General features: G+C 42.9%; 4 protein-coding genes across 6 annotated transcripts; 1 reads left to right on the forward strand and 3 right to left on the reverse strand.

Moving 5' to 3' along the window:
* Positions 1–2,150: 2,150 nt before the first annotated feature.
* RB195_023917 (uncharacterized protein) lies at positions 2,151–2,381 on the forward strand (the record flags this gene model as incomplete). Its single annotated transcript, XM_064211519.1, has 1 exon — positions 2,151–2,381. The coding sequence occupies one exon, from the start codon at positions 2,151–2,153 to the stop codon at positions 2,379–2,381; it is 231 nt and encodes a 76-aa protein (XP_064067400.1).
* Positions 2,382–2,415: 34 nt separating this feature from the next.
* RB195_023918 (uncharacterized protein) lies at positions 2,416–3,173 on the reverse strand (the record flags this gene model as incomplete). The annotated part of the gene is made up of 2 exons (XM_064211520.1): positions 2,416–2,483; positions 2,909–3,173. The coding sequence occupies 2 exons, from the start codon at positions 3,171–3,173 to the stop codon at positions 2,416–2,418; spliced, it is 333 nt and encodes a 110-aa protein (XP_064067401.1).
* Positions 3,174–12,057: 8,884 nt separating this feature from the next.
* Positions 12,058–20,083, reverse strand: RB195_023919 (uncharacterized protein; the record flags this gene model as incomplete). 3 transcript variants are annotated; one of them, XM_064211523.1, is made up of 6 exons in its annotated part: positions 12,058–12,100; positions 12,213–12,301; positions 16,688–16,763; positions 17,800–18,411; positions 18,475–18,781; positions 19,535–19,568. In XM_064211523.1, 6 exons carry the CDS (start codon positions 19,566–19,568, stop codon positions 12,058–12,060), a joined length of 1,161 nt encoding a protein of 386 aa, XP_064067402.1. The 3 variants fall into 3 exon arrangements, with proteins under 3 accessions (XP_064067402.1, XP_064067403.1, XP_064067405.1); XM_064211521.1 differs by lacking the exons at positions 17,800–18,411; positions 18,475–18,781; positions 19,535–19,568 and adding an exon at positions 17,308–17,334 and having other exon boundaries at positions 16,688–16,822; XM_064211522.1 differs by lacking the exons at positions 12,058–12,100; positions 12,213–12,301; positions 16,688–16,763; positions 17,800–18,411; positions 19,535–19,568 and adding an exon at positions 20,011–20,083 and having other exon boundaries at positions 18,414–18,781.
* Positions 17,796–18,203, reverse strand: RB195_023920 (uncharacterized protein; the record flags this gene model as incomplete). Its single annotated transcript, XM_064211524.1, has 1 exon — positions 17,796–18,203. The coding sequence occupies one exon, from the start codon at positions 18,201–18,203 to the stop codon at positions 17,796–17,798; it is 408 nt and encodes a 135-aa protein (XP_064067404.1).
* Positions 20,084–20,251: the final 168 nt, after the last annotated feature.

Here is a 20,251-nt window from a genome sequence, read left to right on the forward strand (position 1 = left end):
AGTGTCATTTTATATCTATATTCGTTCTATACCGCTATAACGTCGAAAATTTTTCCGCTTCCTTTCCAAAAATTAACGGAGAATGACATAAAAGATAAAAAGAATAAAGTCATTGGTGTATCAACCCACTTGCGCCAACGCGTTTTACTGCAATTCGTAACCGTTGGAGCGTTCTTTTACAACTCATCTTGGACTGCACAACGACTTTGCGGAGGCAGCCCATGATTAAGTCAGCGTTTTTATCCCCGCATTTTTCGATCCCAGAGGCAAGTCTGGCACTAATTTTTCGATCCCAGAGGCATGGAACCCTTGGTCTGCACTAGGGCGGTTTTTAAGCATCGCCCGTGCTGCTGCAACGAACCTCTTACCGACTGCTATGATCAGATACCATCAAGCTGATAAAGATAATTGACCTACCCAGAATAGTGTAAACAGTTAACTCATACTAAAGCAGCTGTCTCCATGTGTGTATATAATTTTTGAGGAAATCATTTGACAAGCATGATGTGGGCAACATAAAGAAGAGGGAAAAAACACACTTCGGTGAAAAGTTACGCAGACAACCTGCCTTCATTCGTTTGTTTGCTCTCTGGCATTGGCACACTACTCGAGTCGAGAGAACTGTCTCACTTGAAACATTTAAACGCCAACACGCTAATCTGACATCTTTGCACCCGTACTACCTCACCACTCGACTTTCTGCTGCGATAACATGCCTTCCTCACAAATTGACAACAGGAATGAAACCGGCCGCTTAAATGGTAGCAAAAAGTTTGCGTGATCTGACGTAGAACGTTATCTTTAACAGTACGATGATGTTGTTCACGCCTTTTTATGTTAAGCATCATTCTGTGATAGCTGTTCGGGAGAAAACAGGAAGAAAACCATACTTAGAGTACTGCTTTCAAATTGTATCTAAATTATGTTGGTACCGAAGGAATGTTTGAAGCTGAAGTTTGAATGTTCTTCAAATATCGAAATGACGCGAATTGAAAGAAAACTATAAAGTCTTTCGCCTAAGTACAAAAGAAAGAAAGAAGAAGGTGCTGTTAGAAGAGCACAATTCCTACCTTGCAGAAAATGCCACTATTATTAATTTTCATTGAACAGTGATGGCGAGCAAAGGAAATACCACAGAAAGTCTGAAGTCCGGCTTTAGCTGGACGTTTAGACTGGTATATAATAACGGGCTTATTCTGTCGGCTTACTCTCTGTGTGTGTATGTGTGTCAGTCACAAAATTCGAAAAGGGGGTGCGACGGCGTCGTAGAACTATAAAATGCAGCGAGCCGGGCCCCACGGCGTCGAATTCCTGTGTCGTGGTGTAGAAGTATCACGCAGTAACTTCGTGTGCATGTATCAAAAGGTAAATGGGTCGTTGCAAAAGTTTCATATTCGTATCCAATTTTGGCGTTGCTTTTCACCTCTACGACTCTTCCGTTCTTCGAAAGTGGAAACACAAATGCTAACTGCTGCTTATACAGTAGCCAACTGTTTACGTGATCTGATGTGGAACGGTATCTTTATCAGTACGATGATGTCGTTCACTTCGTTTTATGTGAAACATCATTCTGTAATATTTGTTGGGGGAAACAAGAGGATAACCTATATTCTGAGTAATGATTCCAGGTCGTGTCTATATTACACCGATATCGAAGCAGTGCTTAAAGATGAAGTTTGAATGTTCTCCAAATGTAGAACTTACGCGTTCACAAAGAAAACTATGAAATCTTTTGCTTCAATTTCCTTTGAGAAAAAGGAGAAAACGTTTCACTCATTTCACAGAAAATGTCATTATTATTAATTTATATTCATTGATTAGTGATGGCGAGTGGAGCGAACACCACAGAAAGACTGAAGTCTGATATATATATATATATATATATATATATATATATATATATATATATATATATATATATATGGGCCATATCACCCATGTAACCTGCACTGTTATATGGCAGAAGCTTCCCATTCATTGCACAAAGATGACGTCGTCCAGCACCATGCCATAGCCCATACCTTGAAAGGTTGAATGTCTGAGGGAAACATAGGATCTTTGACAACAAACATGCGTCTCATAACATCGAACTGCCGATCGGTGTTAGGTGAACTCACAAGCAGCTCTATTCAAACTTCTGAAATATCTGCATGCACCGTTTGCTGCATTCGCGAGGTCGCAGAGTACTCAAACTCTTTATCGTAAGTGCTCACGCACCTATGGAGACCGCAAAGGATCACAAAAAGGAGGCGTTTTATGATGATATCAATACTTTGGTATCGAAGACACCAAGTCAGCAGGCGGTAATTGTCGGAATTGATGCGAATGCAAAGATGGGAATTGAACAACAATCCGATGTGCTTGGTCAAGGTCAAGCGTGATGATGGGACACAACCCTCTCGAATACGACCCGCCTCACCCCTTCTCTCTCTCTCTCTTCTTCCCTTTCTTCTTCTTCTTCTTCTTCTTCTTCTCGATCGCTTCTGCAACAGTTCTCAGTTGCTGTCAAATCATCAAATTTGGTGCGTTTCGAAAAAAAAATGGAAATTTGGTGCGTTTCGAAAAACCAGAATCGAAAATTAAGTAACAATACACAATTGTGAAATTCGGTAGATGACAGAGGCAAAGAAACACCAACAAGTAGAAGAATCAAATTTGCTGAAATGTTGCTGAAACCACTGCGATCACGACCTTGATCACCTTGACTTTCGTTGTTCTTTGGAATGGTCGAGCAGGCGCCAGTAATCCTTTCATTTGTCTCGATCGTGCGCCATAGTTGGTTTCTCTGCGACTGCACTATAGATGGGTCGAAACCCCCTTAGTGGTGACCTACTCGACTTAATCGTCGGCCGGGTGTGACGGCCTATAGCGGCTTTCCGTATCTGCGCCGTCCTTGAATATATCCAACCCCATCCTGCTCGAACTTCAGCTAGACTTCGCATAGAATCTACCCATCCGTCGCTATTCCACAAGCGGCGGAATTTCACGTCTCGAGTGAACTGCCTGTCAACGCCAAGTGTCCTCAGATCCTTCACCACCTCAATCCAGAACTTTCTTTTACGACCGATAGACGTTTTCCAATTAGGATCTGGAAGCATCCTCAGAACTACTTGGACAAGACGATTAGACGGCCTCCTCATAACGTGACCAAAGAAGCGGGGACGGTTTTCCATGACTACTTCAGAAGGCCAAGCAAGGTGTTGACGTTTCCACGTGTCATCCGCCGGTACGCCATGTCCACTTTCGAGTAAAGTTCTTCGTTATGGCATACCAATGGCAAAAGTAGCCTAGTAGTCGTATAAACAGCTTTCTCTCAATGCAGTCAAGCTTTTCCATCACCGGGGTCAAATCTCCTGTCCGTACATTATGATAGGGCGATAGGTAGGCTCGCACCTTGACTTCGCTGGCGATGGGATTCGATCACAGGCACTTGGTGAATGAATTGAACGACAAATCAGCTTTAGCGCATCTTTGTTAAATATCTTTCTCGTACCTCTAACGTATCATTACCGCTATCTCGTACCTCTATCGTATCGTATCTCTATCGTATCATTTTTCAGCACAGCCCACATAACAGAACTCAAACACAGAATCGATAGGTTGCCCGTCCACCCTGATTCCCGTTGAGGGTCTCAAGGACAACGACATTTGCATTTCTCATGGGTGTTTCCTGCAGTGCAGCAAACGACACAGAGAGATTTTGCAGGAGCCTAGACAGGGTGGTTTGTTGGAGTTCATTCGACAGTGTTCGACAGTTCAGCGTGACGAAACAGTGGTTGTTGTCAAAGATTTCATGTTCACTTCAGACTGTTGACCTTTTAGGTTATGGGCTCTGGCGATGTGCTGGATGCTCGCAATGTATGGAAATTCTTGCATGGGTATCACGAGCAGGTATCAATCAGAAAGTACACGTAGTCTCATAACAAATAACACATATTGTTATTTGTTCAAATTCTCAAGAACAGAAACAAAAAAAAAACACGCTGCGGTGCAAACAACAGTATGCACAGATTCTCACTCATCCCTTAATTTGGCGCGATGTAACTGTTCCATGTAAGCTCTCTGCGTATGCGCAAATTGGAAACAGTACAGCTTTCAAATAGTCATACAAGGACAGTAAAGATAAATTTTGTCGCCACATCCACCACTGTGTAACAGAAAAGACTCTTTAGTTTTTTATTTTAACCTTTTATTTTATGAGGGAGATCAGTGGATTTTCTCATATTCTTATACAAATACCGTGTCAGTATAGAATGCATGTAAAATATTCTAACCGTTCCCTGCACTTGCTTTTTTATTCAATAGAAGCTCATATAGTGGTCATTTCTGCTTTCTACAGCGCTTGAAAACAGCCAACATTAGCGGTGAACCGTATGAGTAGCAGTTAGGCGTCACTTATCTTCGAGATACGCCTTTAGGTAGAATGTATACCCGCGGCCAAGTAGTGCGTAGGCTGAGAATTTCCCAACACAGTGGTCATAATTGGTGGATGAGAGCAACAGAAGAGTCATGAGAGGTCATATTCGACACTCGTCTTTGTAATAAGGTTGTGTACTATTTGAAAAAAAAAGACTGAAGAAGTCTTGAAAGCGTAGAGCGAAAATAGTTCAGGTACGACGAAGGCATGCAAGCCACAAAATGATAAAAGATCTTACTCTTTATAGTTCTGGGTAAAACTAGTGTGCTACTTAAGCTAAGCTTGACGATAGGCGACTAAGCATTTTCTAATTGATGTAAAATCTGCTTGATGACATCCGGTTCGCTTCGCTGGCTAACCGTGCAAAATCGTGTCCGGTATTTGTCCGATATCAGTTCTGAATATAAGAACAAACCACTGAAGCACCTTGTTTACCTTGACTCCCGTCGTTCGTCGATTTGCTTAAGTCAATCGACGGGAATACTTCTACTGGTCGCGATCGTGTATCAGAGTCGCCCAGTCGCTTCTCTTTTCGTGTGGGACGCAAAGAGGCGCAACTTCTTTAAACTTCGGGAAGAAATCTGGCCATAGGGTCGGCGTTTTTCCTGTAGTACGCTTAGTGTCGCGTTGGCCCCAGTTGCTCACGGCTCTGGTTCAACGATTGTCGTTGAAATGCATCACATGTCCGGCCTAGCTTATTTTGCTTCCCTGATAAACCCAACGGCATCTCTAATCTTCGATCGCTGAAGTATGATAAAACTTGGAATCCTGTCATTCATTTGTGTGAAGTGGAATATTCCTAGCATCACTCCTTCGATTGAGTATTCAGTGACACTCACAGTATTTTCTTCCTGCTTGCGTAATGCTCAGGTTTCTGAAGCATACGTGAAAGCAAGAAATACGGAGGTGTAACGGAGCCGGGTGTTCCTGGTCTTCTTCGGTACATCCTCGATGGTCTTACAACTCCTCAAGCCGCTCTCTTCCTCCTTTCCTGGCTAGGCCGTGTCATTCTGCCCATATTGGAAGTCAGGTCGTTGTTCATGTGCATTTCCTGACTCAGATAGGTGGTGCATTCTGATAATCCAGTGTGTGTAAGTGGGCCATCCGTCATGTATGTGTTTATATATGTACGCATATATAAACACATACATGACGTATATACGTATGTATATGCGTATGCATGGGGTGTACATATGTATGCATGTATGTATGTGATGTGTGTATGTGTTCTCTCATTCTTCTGACTTTTCAGACGTCGTCTTTTTCTTAGTAGGTACCTACGAAAATGTAGGCTGACACTGGTCCCACCTTTTCTCATAAAAGCTCTTTTTTATATGTTAAAAAACAACAAAAAATAATATCTGAATCTCTAGAAGACTTGGACTTTTTCGTGATACACCTCCTTCCAGTAGCATCAGATGTTTATCTACTCTTAAAGGTGTTTTTTCCTTTAAAAAACGTAGATCGCTTCCACGGTCCCATCGACAAGCCAAACGTCACGGAGGCTTATCGCGTCTTACCACCACACGTGTTTGATTCAACGACAATTCCACTGATACTGTATGCATCGCCTTCCCGAAATTTCAACAGTTGAACCGATTTGAACCGAGCGTTGAGTGTTCATTCTACGTTGTTCCAAGAAAAAAATGCGGAAAAAGACAATTGTAACCGAGCTCGAGTTGATTTCCTTCAACAGCAAGGCATTATATTAATGTCACGTAACATTCAGCTTGTGTTTCGTTCGGTAATTATCAGCCTCTCTCTCCTCGCTCTCTTTCTTTCTCCTTCGCACCTACCCACTTATTTCCGAGAACGATGCTGACTTCCTCAATATATTTTAAGCTTTATTTGATATATTGATAGATTTTTGCCATGTAGCTTTCGTCTACTAATGGCGTATCACTCCACCGAAACGAGGTGCATCTCATTTACGTTCTTTTTCTCCTAGTTGAATTCCAGCTGTGTTTGGCTCATGTGCAATGTTAAACTTCAAACACGTTTCCTAACATAGTTAGAAGTTACGCAGGGTGAGAAACCTTTCATATCGTAATCCATGCATAATTTACAGTAAGCAAATTGAATGTTTGAATCATTTTCTGACACCAGAGAGCAATATTCTCGGATCTGTCTCACTAGAGGGATTACAGTTTTTAGTCGCGAGGCTGCGTGGAGCGTCCCCAGGGGGGATAGGGGGCTAATCGCGGACCAAAAGCGACTTTGTTCCTGCCCTGAGATGCAGCTAGATTTTGGGAACCGAATCGCTGTTTCTGCTGTGCCAGGACTGACTCATCTCTGTAAGCCGCACGTCGGTCCGGCCAAAAGCCTGCATTCAAGTGACTGGGAGGTGCAAGGGAAGCGGTTCGGAGTCGCCTCCAACAAACAAGCCCCACCCGTCCACTCCAGAAGAACGGAAGGTTCTTACACAAAAACTCACGGGATTAAAAGCCCGCAACCCGCCAATGGGTTTTAACATTATATCCATCTCAGAGTAATTAGAAATGGTATCCTGATTCCGAAAAGAAAAGCCTGGTACGGTAGCTTTAGGAGGGACGGGTTGCGGATGTCATCTAGGCTACCGAAATGGAAAAGATTAGGATGACGATCTGTACTTGTAACTTCTGTACTGCATCGAATCCGACCCTTCAATATCTGAAGATGCAAGCCAGGACGTTCAAGTACGACGTCATCGGATGACCGGAGACGAGACGACGCCACCCACTTAACCCCGTGAATGACACTGAAGAAGCATCCCATCAAGCGACTAGGAGCAAGGAAGCCGATTTAGAGTCGCTTGCAATAAGTAAGCTCCATTGGTCTATTCGGCTGGACGTCACTTTCTCCTTTAGAGATCCCGTGGGACTAGAGGTCTGCAGCCTGCTCATGGATTTTGAAATTATAAATTAAATATAATTACAATTTCTATTAACACACAGTAATATGAAAGTGTTCTGACTCTGGAGGAACGCCTGCTACAGTTGCGCAACGTTGGATGGTGTTGGAGGAGTCATCTAAACTGCCGAAACAGAAAAGGGCTAAAATGACAATCTTTACGTACAACACACATACGCTCGCATCGAAAAAGGTTATCGAAGATCTGACGATGTAGGCCAGGAAGATTAAGTACGACGACGCCACCCATTGAATGCCGTATACGAAACTGTTCTTAGGAACATGCGACAGTAGAGGAGTTAGTGGAGTTGGTATCCTCGTCAACAGGAATATGGCAACGAACATCTATTCTTTCGAGGAACTTACAACCCGAATCGGACGTCGCCTACCTCGCTTACACTTCAACACCAAGCTATGAAGGGGAAGAAGTCGAAACTTTCTCATGGACCAAGAGGGGTTCTATGGAGAAGGCCAGACTTTCTACAAGGTCATTATTGGTGATTTTAACGCTAAGATTGGCCCTAGAAGAACACCTGGAGAACTTCATATCGGAACCCACGGTCTTTAATGGAATGAGCAGGAAGAGACGCTTTTTGAGTTTATCATGACGAATAAGATAATCCATGGAAACTCGCAAATCCAGAAGCCCTCCTCTCTTTGTTGGATGTGGGAGTCGCCCGATGGAGGGTATTATAATGAAATCGACCACACCATCGTCAGTAAAAGGTTTTGCCTGACGGATGTAGCTGTTGTACCAAAGTTTTAAATGGGATCGGATCATCACCTTTTTCGAGGAAGATTTTCTTTCACACGGAGAGGAGAAAAAGCCGTGAAGTTCACTAAGCGAACTCCTAGAACCATGATTGACTGGAAACTCTTCGCTTCGCTTTGCTCACGACCGTACGAGGAAAGCGAAGGATTTCAAAACCACCAAGAAACGCCTTACTCCGGGTACTCTAAAGCCGATGCGTCAGCGTAGCGCTGCACGAACCACACGCAACCAAGAACTCACGTCCGAGCTCGCAAGGCATTGCAGAGAGACGACAAAAGAACACCTCAAAGAGAGAAGAGCAGAAGTGCTGACTGACCAACTAACAACCGTAACATCAAGAAGGGGCATGGAGAAAATAATCCACGACTTCTGCTCTGATCCCCTCGACAGCCATGTCCAATTGCCTCCTCACCAGCTGAGGGAATACGGACACGTCATTCCAGAGGTTCTTCCGTCCAGAGTACAACCAAGGCATCATTAATCAGTATATAAAGGTACTTCGAGAGTTCATCCCGGAATTTCGCCGATAGGGTGACACAATCTTACCCAAAATATTAAGCGCCACTCTCGAGAACGCAATGAGGCTCTCCTCTCTATGCTGGAGTCACCTGTGGAGGGTGTCGTATTGAAATTAACCGCATCGCTTCCACCGAGGAAGATGTTTCTTCGCTGAGAGAAAGTCCCAGAACTATCTTCAACTGGAATCTTTTCGTTACACTAGCCTGCTCTTGGGAAGATTCGCAATGGACAGCACCGACAAAAATACGATCGGTTCGTTGAACATCATCATGACTGCACGAGGAAATCCCAGAGTTCTAGAACCACCAAGGGACATCTGTCTCTCGCAAGACTTTGCAAAGAGGCAATAAAAGAACACCTCAAAGAGGGAAGGACAGAAGTACTGGCTGACCAAACAACAATCGCATCATCGAGGAGGCGCGTGGAGAAAATCATCTACGGCTTCTGTTGTGATCTCTTCGACAACCATGTCCACTTGCCTCCTCACTATGGAATACGGACATGTCATTCTAGAGTTTCTTCCGTCCGTAGTACGATATGCTATCATGTCGGCAAGAAATCTTACAACACCTGATCCCGACAGGATAAAATCTGAACATCTGAAAAATCTTTCGTCAGTTCTCATCAACATCCTGGGAACTCTTCACGCGTTACCTGTCGGAATGCAAGGTCCCTAAACAGTGGAAGACGACGAGACTGTGTTGTTGTATAAGAAGGGAGACCCACACGACATCGGCACCTATCGTCTAATCTGCTTACTGTCCGTCCTCTACGAGCTTTCCGCAAAAGTGATCCTTAACAGGATTGAAAAAGTGTTTGATGAAGGACAGCCATACGAGCAAGCAGGGTTTCGAAGAAGATTTCAGTCTGATACACCATATTCACATTGTTTGGAAACTTATCGAGGTATCGCGAGAGTACAAAATGCCGCTCTGCCTCACCTTTATCGGCTTGAAGAAGGCCTTCGACACAGTTGAGGTGGAAGCAGTCATGGAAGTTCTGGAAACCAAGGCGTTCCTACTCACCATATAAAAGAGTTGTACAGTAAATTCACGACTGGAATTTCGCCATTCTGCAAGAATATCATGATCGATAGAGGGGTCCAGCAAAGTGACACAATTTCACCTAAAATATTCACGGCCACCCTCGAGAACAAAATGCAAAGGCGGGAATGGGAAGACATGGGGGGAAAGTCGACGGTCGGTAGTTACAAAATTACGCTTTGCTGATGACGTTGTACTGATGAAATCTAACATCAGCCAAGCGGAACGGATGCTGACCGAATTCGTCGAAACATGTGGATGTATCGTTCTTCAGCTGAGTTTGCAAAAGACGGTATTCATACATAACGGATGGGTTCTGGATGCCAATTCACATTCAACGGAACGGACATATCCGAATGCACCAGCTACGTCTATCTAGGTCGAGAAATAAACATGAAGAACGACCCCACCACCGAGGAAGGAAAGAAACAAGAGGGTAGGGAAGCGTGTATTCAGAAACCTGCGCACATTGCAAGCAGGAAGAACATGCGGTAAGCATTGAACGCTCAGTCAAAGGAGTGATACTAGGAACATCCCACTTTGAGCAAGTGAGAGACGGGATTCGAAGGTCTGTCATACGTCAGCGATCGAGGATCAGAGACGCCGCAGCATTTGCGAAACACAGCAAAATAAGGTAGACCGGACACTTGAAGGATTTCAACGACAACCGTTGGACCAGAGCCGTGAGCCACTGGGTTCCACACAATAATAAACGCACTTTAATAAGATCGCCGACACGATGGTCAAAATTCTTAATCTACGCTACGAGCCTTATCCAAGTTGTAGTGTGTTCAAGTGCTGTAAGTTGTGCACCTGGCAGTTATCCTATAATAAGCTACGTGCATGTGTATGTGATGAGAAGAATCGATGCAGCGTCTTCGTCCTGTTCATGGGTGTCCTACGCCGCTCCTCCTCCTCCTCTATTCGATACTTGTCAAAGGCGCAGTAGGCTAATTATGCTATTTTGCATCATGACTTGACTGTTTTATCTCTCATAACTCACTGGACTTTTTTCGTATAATTTCCTCTTGGTAGGTATTCAGGTAATGTGCCGACAACAAAGCTTCATTTGGACCATTGGTAATGTTGGTGGTTATATTAATAATCGAATGTGTGAAACTTGAATACAATGGTTTGGAGCTGTAAATTGAATAGTTTTGTCAAACTGCATCGCTCCACATTCCACAATACTGTGACAAATAAATCTCCTGTAAAAAGTGTTATTTTCCAGAAAAAAACAACAGGCAACAAGTAATATAGTTTGGTTTTCTGTGTCCTAGAAGCTTGGATGTTTAGTCCATATAGATTTTCATTGTCGAGGGGGGTTCAGATTTTTAACTAAGGATACCGAGAACCTTTTTTTTACTTTGGTTTAGGTGACATATATTGCAAATAACCATTGCTAAATTATTCTCGTTGAGATAGAATTGAAAAGGTTAAACACTGCGAAGCTTAACATACTAGATACTAAAAGCAAAAACCCATCAGTCAAGATTAGCTGCAAGTAACATGCTCTTTCCGCTCCTGTGGCATCTCTTTGGCTAATTTTCACTGAATTTAGCTAAATAATTTGCACTGCAGCCAGAACTCCACACGTATTTCATTCGTATTCGTATGTGTTATATCTGTTATATCTTGTTCTTATCTTGTATATGTTATATCTTGTGTTATATCTACTCATTTTAGTTAGTATATATCTGGATTTCTTTCGTTTTCAACTATTTCTACATGAATTCTACCAATTTTATCCTTGATAACTTCCTTCACTGGGCAATTAGCAACTGTCATCAAACAATTGTGTACGTACAGCCCAACTCATTAATACTCAGAATTATTTATTGCTGGCCTAACATCTAAGGAGGATAAACCGATATTTATTACACTATGAAGTAAACTCCGTGGACCTCTTTTGTTTTAAGTTACCATGGTTTTTCATTTTATCCTTTTTTTTTATTACGTTGTATGGGAAGCACAACATAGTCTTAATGAAGCTCTTTTCAATTACTTTTACCGTTTGTTTCGCTCAAACTGAGAGCCTCAAAGATGTTACTTTGTAGAGATATGTTTTCTGTCACGTTTCTTATGTAACTCTTGTGCCTAGTTATCCTTCTTCTAGAATGAATGCATTTTGGGATTTTACTATGATTCCAATTACAACAAACGCCAGTAATTCACAATTGCAGAAAAAGTGAGACAGACGTTGAATTGCTACAAACTAAGATCTTGAGCTCCCCCTAGGAGCAAAACCAATCATAAAACTAATGGAAACTACAGACGTACATATATTCATGCACTACTTTGTACGAAAAAAACGGAAAACTGTTAAAAGCAATAAAAAATGAAGTTGAGGAAGTTAGATATCGTAAAAAAAAATGTTAGAGTGAGACATGTACTTTCATGGAGGACGTGGTGCGCCGTCATGTTACAACACGTTTTGCTCCAACAGTACGCTCAACACTTCTGAAATGTAGGATAGTGAAAAACGAAGTAGATGATTTCTTGAATAAGATTTCGAGGAAAGAAAAATACTAGCCTTCGCAGCATTTATATATTGATGAACATTCGTGAATACCTGTCGATATGCGTCTTTGTTAGCTTTCTTTGACATTGCTTACTAAAATGCCAGACTTCCAGACTATCTGTGGCGTTCGCTTCGCTCACCTTAAGTGGTCAACAGAAATTCAAAGTAGGGGCTCTTTCTTTAAATTTCTGCCACAGAAACAAATTTGTCCTTGTTGCTTACAACGGTTTTATTCGCGCATTTTTGAAAAGCACATTAATTATTGTTGAAAATTTCATGAGCTTCTTGCTGAATGTGCCAGCATTACATTTTAAGAATACTTACAATTGATTTAACATCTATATTCCTCCTATGCTTCAGCTATATATAAGTATTTCATATAATTTACACGAAGAATTAACAAAAAAAGATGTGTCAAGATGAAATGACATGATCATTATACTGATGAAGACAGACGTCCTCTGTGAGATCATGAACACTTAACTGTTAGCAGGTTGCATGCGTATATCTAATTTCCAAATAAGGCATCTGTCAGTCATGATGGGGGGTAACGCATAGGGGAGCGGATATACGGAAAAGTGCATTCGCAACCGTGCAAACACCCCATCCGCAATTGCGTACTGCCAGCTCTTTCTATGGTTTAACGTGAGGCGATGACACAACTTTTCTGTCCCACAATCATATACCGTTTCCTTCGAACACGGGACATTTATTCGCAGGCGGTTAGTAACATCTGGAATAAGCAAATAAAACAATGGAAGGCAACTACAAATTGTCCGAGAAAATGAGGAGTAATCGGGAGCTAGAACAAACATTGAGCTGTACATAATGTAGAAGACATGTCAAGTAAACAGGAAGTGTCAACATAAGAGATCAACGTAAGAGATCTCTTAATCACATCAAAAATTTGTTGGTTAAATATCGTAATAAAACGGTGCTAGTGAGTAAGCAAAGAAGAAGTTTTGTGGTTTGTATTTAAAAAAAAAATTGAAACACATCAAACGAATACTCTGTTAAGAACCAGTAACGCTCATCACAACTTATCCCTAGAGGTCGCGTCTGTTAAAACCGTCTGTAATGGCGCTGTGCCGCTGTGAATAATTAGAGCTTTTTAATTAGAGGCATTACCCACTTAGTTTTGGTACGTGTCAATTTGATCATTTCATTCCATGTTTTTGAACTCGTGGTTTTTTGGTATATTTGACTCTCTATTGCTATTCGATTGATTCTTTAGGGTATTGATCCCTTATATCATACGCGTCATCAGTCCACCTCTGTTTTTTTTCGATTTCTTGAATGTGAGGATATGTGAAACGATACCACGCTAAATGAATCAAGTAGAATTTTATGTTGGGTTTTATTTGTTAATTCTTTCGAACAACTGACGGCTCGAATCGAATCTGTATCTGAAGAGAAGAGTGTTTGTCAAATGACCAGCACTGAATGGAATCTCTGAATTTCACTAGCCGATTTTTGAGATTACACTACAAAGGACAACGTCGACTTTAAAGCAGCATACCACGAAATTGAGGGTGTTGATATCTGTTAACGAGTAGATAGAGTTAGGGGTGTAGTTCAGGAACATGGGGGCAGTCACACTCAATTCTCTTTAGTGATTCAGGGAAAAGGGAATGAAAAGAAGCTTTGGTGCACTTTTCCTCCCACTAGACCGTCAAAGATTTGTGCGAAAGTGTAGTCTCGACGATGAAGTGAGAGCTGTGGAGATGCCGCTCACAATTCTACAAAAACGTCCGATTCGAAATTGAATCTGCGATGGCACATGATCGGCTCCTAGTTGCGCAGCGCAGACTGTGAAATTGGTAGGTGCGAAGAGCTCTAGCTATCTCGATTCATTCGCACGAACCTGGAATCATTGTGTGCTGAATGTTGGAAGCGTTTTAAATAGCGGCCAAAACTCCAAAAACGAACAAGGAGGAGTGCATATCGCTGACTAAAGAGTTGGTCTTGCACTACGTTGTCAGATGGAGGGTTTTTACCTACGGGGTCAGATTAAGGTCAGGTTCGGGTGCCACCCCTTTTATTGCTAACGCTTCACAACACTGCGGTCCGCCAGCATAATGGCCACAAGGCTATACTTTTTCATTCTCTCAGATAAGTCTGATAATAATATATCGACTCCGGAGTAATGAAATGATTGGTTGGCTTTAGAACAGTGTGGTTTTGAACTCGAGGACGTGCAGTTGCAGCGAAAGTGCTTACCAACTGCGCTATACACACCCGATTAAAGTCTATCAATATTTTCTAAACAATATCAACGGAATTGGATGTTATTGAACAGATTTTTTTAGACGTATTCCGACACTTTTTGTAAGTAACGGTTCATACTCTATCGTTGCAATTGCAGTACCCCCCTTTTCATCCTATTTTGTTTGTTTATTTATTCTCTCTTTCAGTTTTTCTTTGGTCTCAATCTAGAAAGGGCGGTGTAGCGCGGTCAGTATGAGGTTCCGCTGTGGTCGATCGGAGGTTCGAATCCACCCTAACGCTAACAAACCCTTCCATCCTTTTAGGGTCGGCGAGTTTCTACCAGACCTGTTGGGAAGGATAAATACGCTGTCTTAACACATAACCCCGCAAGTCAGGCTGCACGAGCGTTCATTAACCCCAAACGAAATCTTAGTTCTGGTTGAACGCGTAGGCGCAGGGATTGATCAGCGTCGCGGATGTTACTTTTTATTGCTAGAAATTAGAGAAGAATTTGAGTCTTCTCCTCTTATCCACTCTATAAATTTTTGTGCTTTGCCTGTGTTACTGGTAAATTCTTATCATCTCTCATCTAGGCGATTTTTCTCGTAGTGCATCGTTCTTTCTCAAGAGCGCATCTGTTTGCCTGAAATCTTTTCCAAAGCGATTTCCAAAATAGGCTCCACTCTGGTCTGAAAAACAACTCGCCTATAGTATGGTTCACTTATTTCTGCGGTTCGAATAGAGTTATTGTTCCACCTCGATCGCAGCCATTGGCTCTACCGCGCCTCTTTGAGCGCAGCCGCTTACGCAACTGCAACAGCTCCAGGTCATTACGACCCGACCGTACAACTGCCATTTTGCTAGTGGCATTTGTCCTCGCTGTGGACCGAAACGTGTACATCGAAGCGCGTTCTAACCTCGATTCACCGGAGGAACTAAGGCGGTTCCGGCGCTGTTTTTTTAACGACGATTAAGGAGAGATGAGCAGAACCGTTCCGGATCCTGCCCTCCACAACCTCCACAACCCCATCTTTACCCTCTCTCGCGAATTCTCGTGGTATGCTGCCTTTGATTACTGAACAACTTTGCAAAAGACATGTACGGTGAATAAGATGTTGCATCAGTCTTCTATTTTCATTAAATCACTGGATTTTGTCAAATTATTCGGTGATTCATGCTTCTTATTCTTCAAACATTTTGTCATCGCGGGACATTTATTATTAATTGACAATCCATAGGCAGCTGCCTGTTTCCGTAGCGTTTGCTTGCGAGCTTTTTCATAGTTTCGGTATCAATTGCTGCTCTGCCACTTCCACAACAAGAAAAAGACAAAATAAAAAGAATTTTTTGGTGATTCCCATAGGGATTAGTCAACGCCGTACACTTTGCAATTTAACGTCTTTTTTACGAATGTGTAATTATCACTCCACTTTTCGACCGTTATGTCCTCGTTTTTTCGTTTTCTGACGAAGGATTTCCGTGGCTACTGTAGCTATAAGAGAACTGATTTTTTGTTCTCAAAACATTTACTTGCTTATAATATGATTCAAGTGTGGAAGAGTTATTGACTTGATCACACTCGAATCGAACAGGAGCGCAGAGGGATAGACAGACAGACGAACAAATTTGCCGTTTAAATATAAATATTAAGCTATATATACACACGGCTGAGAAGATGTGAATAAATGATATCTTTGACAATCTTCGCAGTGATGATTCCTTGAGTTTAGTGAAATGTCACTATCGAAAAAGTTTGCAAAACTGCATTTTCCAATGACACTGAATTTTACCGTGAGTATCACACGGCCACGTTGAAAGAAAATCTCGTTATGCACAATGTGCTACAGTGGCTTGAATGTGCTGAGAAATTCGAATTTTTCTCTAAAATGTAATGAAACTTCTCGGTGTTTGCTCTTGAGAACATACAAAAATTCTATTGTGCAGAAATTAGTGTTTCGGTTATTTCTTAAGTCGTTAGTGGTTCTACATGCCGCAACAAAGCAACTGGCTAACTTACCTGTACAAAGCAACTGGCTAACTTACCTGTTTCGAGGAGGAAAAATTGGCTTTTTTCAATATTTCGAAGTTCAGATTAAATTAATAATAAAAGGGAAGTGCTGATCCGACGACTGCTTGAAATTCAGGCGAGTGGCAATTATTTTGTGATCAGTTCAAAAAAATCAATCAAGGCATTTCCTACGCTCAATTACCCTATAGCATTTCTTGTTTTAGGAACTGTGTATCAGATTTGAAAAAGGGTTTGTGAGACCTACGACACCAGTGGAGGTCACAGGTTTCAAACCAGTATAGCTTCAAACCTGCGGATGATGAGCTTCAAACCTTTTCGGTTTATTCGCTGGCATCACGGTGCCACCTCCTCCCATCAACTTTCTTCTAAAGAGCGTCATGACAACAATTCTGTTTCGGGTTCTCAGAAAGGACATGGCGTTTGTCTAAAACATAAGCTGTTACACAAAAGTATGTTGAGCAACACACTATGAGCAATGTCGTTTCTTCTATTTTCGGATAACATACAGAGTAGAGTTTTGGCGTCGTCTACGGTCAGAGCTGCTTAGTCGCTCTCGAGCATACTAGGGCTCAAGAGTGGGTTCGTAAGCAAACATTGGTGAACGTGGCTTTTTCATGTACAAATGAATTTAGAAACTTGTATCTTTCAAAGATTCCAGGACTGTTTGTGAGAAATGAGCCCATAAGATTATCAGCTTCTAAAGGCTCTACAAAGAATAAAGTGAGAATTTCCATGTAATGCCATGAATTGCAGAACATCAAAAGTTGCCATTTTGCATGCATACGGAAAGAATAATACATTACAGTCGTGGCCTACATCATGTATGCTTTTATGTTCATGATCAGAATTCAAATTGTGGATCACACGGAAGCGCCCTCTCTGCAGTGGTTTCTGTTTATAGTAACCTACTTGACCTAATCGGCGGGCTGATGTCATCACCTGACGCCATTACCCGCATCTTCGTCGAGGTGTGCCATCCATAAACATAGCTCTGCCCAACTTTCTCGATCTTCTGCGAGAGCTTGCACGGAATCAATCTATTTGTCGCTACTCCATATTCTGCGAAACTTTACGTATCGCCTGAACTGCCTATCCACGCCGGGTGTCCTCAGATCCTCTTTCACCACCTCAGTCCAGAACTTCCGCTTTCAGCCAGGTGGCCTCTTCCAGCTTGAATCCGACAGATGGCGGTGCAAGTTGTTGATATCTTCCACGTGTCATCTGCCGATACACCACATCGACTCATTGTGGCAAAGCTCTTCATTGTGGCATACCCTAAGTCAAAGCCAAGCAGCCGTCCAAGTAGCCTCCTTTCCGTGCAGTCAAGCCTCTCCATGCGGTGCTGCCAAAGCCTCCGATCCGTACATCATGATAAGGCGAACTGTGGATAGGTAGACTCACAGCTTTACGCCGTTGGTGATAGGGGTCGACAACAGACATTTCGTTAAAGAGTTAAATGCAGAAGTGGCCTTAGCGCATCTTTGCTGAACATCTCTCTCGTAGCTGCCGTTGTTCTTCAGCATACAGCCCAGGTAACAGAACTCATCGACGAGTTCTATCGGTTGTCCGACCACCCTAACTCTCGTTCGAGGTCTCGAAGAGATCCACATCTGCTTGCATTTATCAGGGCGTAGACGTAGTCCATAGGCTGCAGCCAGCTTCGATACAAGTTTGACAACATGTTGAAGATTCGTAGTGCTATCCGCGAATATAACTACATCGTCCGCGTACTCGAGATAAGTCAAGGGGCACCTTGATGGTGCTAAGACGATGTCGGCAGGACACTCATCGACTGTTCTTCGCATGTTGTCGTCGATAACGAAGTAGAACAGGAAGGGCCCTGCTACTGCCTTTTGTCTACCCAAGTACCACTTCGAATGGTGTTGTATATCCTGGTGTTGTATATGTTGTATATATATTCGACCTGCAGCAGTTGTTTGTTGATTCATGTCATCAAGCAAGCAAACGAACTTCCCTGGTACTATATCGACGCGTTCCGCGTTGTGAAGACAGCTTTAATGAGAGTCGAAAGCGGCATCAAAGTCCAGAAAGACTAATTGCATTGGCTTCGAGTACCGCTGGTCCGTGACTGATAACTTCTTTTGGAGAGGAATTATGATATCATGTCTCCACGAGTCAGGTATCCTTTCGTCTATCCATATTGAACGGATGATCTTTGTCATTTCACGAATCCCAGACGGAGGAAGATATTTCAGCATTTCTGCGCTACTCCCGTCGTCTCCATCATATTTTCCATTTTTCATCTTTTGGATCTTTTGGATACAGGCCAGAACTTCCGACTCGGCCGGTGGTTCCTCGTTAACTGTATATGTCGGCCTATGAACGTGCTCGAGTTCAGGAGCTGACGGCGATTCAGCAAGGTCTTAAAGTGATCTCTCCAAATTGAAAAGGTTGCCTCAACGACAGCCTTCTCACTGACATTGTTGAGGCTTTCCGCAAGTTCTTGTTCTCCTACGCCTTTTCAAACCCCTTCGCTCTCGACGTCCACTCGTTAATGCGGTCTTGTTGCAGTTGAGGACGCAACTTCCATCTAAGACGCTTTTCCTAGTTAAAATCGCCAGTGCTGCGGCCGACACATACAGAATTGTACGTGGATCTTGTCTCTACAGATGTAAAGGCAAATTTATTCCGCGGCATTTGAACCGGCAGAGTTTCCTTTGCAGCGCCCAAGATGCACTTTGTAAAGGAATCTGCATCGCCAAGCTTCATCCTTGTCCGTACTCGAACATGAATAGACACACGTTGGTGGAAATTCGTTCTGCATTCTTCGTCTTTCAAAACTGCGGCGTAAACTTTCGGTTAAAGGGGAAATTCTCGATTTCTCTTATGGAAACGAATCTTAATGCTGAGAAGAACTGGACGGTGGTCCAAGTCCAACAGTAACAGTAGTCGAGGTGAAGTTTTCGAGTTCTCATCTACTGCTTGCGCTGTTGTTCAGGCGTTAAAAAGGTTGAACCCTGCCACGTGCGCTGTTAGCGTCGATGATTCTTCTTAAACGTGGAAGGGGTGATGAGACCTGCTTCTTCACATAAGTGGACAGGCGATCACTGTTATTTGACGTGCGCTCCGCTGAATAAAACCATTTTCCTAGCACAGCGTGGTGTTTTACAAGTACCATCTTCGCATTTGCGTCGTTCCGACAATGACATCCTGCTGGCTTGGTATTTTAGACATCAACCCATTGAGTTCATCATAGAAGGCGTCGTTACTGTTGTCCTCAGCGGTTTCCGTAGGTGCGTGAGCACTTACGATCCAGAGTTTACGTCTTCCGCGATCGCGGTCGTAAAAAGGCGCATCTAGACGACGTTGAGCCAAATTCCTCCACTAGGTTGTTGTAGTCGCTCCTCACAACTATTGCGCAGCCACCTACTTTGTTCTCCTCAGCTTCGCCGCAGTATGTGTAATTTTCGATGCTGATGACGGCCCGATTTCTTATGCGTGTTTCCTGCAGTGCAGCAAACGGCACAGAGAGATATCGCAAGAGCCTGAACAGGGCAGTTTGTTGGAGTTTACTCGACAGTGTTTGGCAGTTTAACGTAACAAAACAAGTGGTTGGTGCCAAAGATTCTGTGCTCCGTTCAGGCTGCTAACCTTTCAGGTTGTGGTGTTTGGCAATGTGCTGGACGACAGCACCTTTTAGCAACGCATGGGAATTTTTCGCCATATTTCAGTGCAGGTTATATAGTTCGTACGTTCCCAGTGCGTACACTCGAACTGATTGCGTTTAGCTACAGCAGGGCCACTACGAGCAGTTACTAATCAGACTTGTATATGCGGTTCATAGTGTATAATAGTATTATTAGTAGTGTTTCTCCTCTACAGCGTAAAACCG

This window comes from Necator americanus, chromosome X (assembly GCF_031761385.1).
Source record: "Necator americanus strain Aroian chromosome X, whole genome shotgun sequence".
Classification (NCBI taxonomy): Eukaryota; Metazoa; Nematoda; class Chromadorea; order Rhabditida; family Ancylostomatidae; genus Necator; species Necator americanus.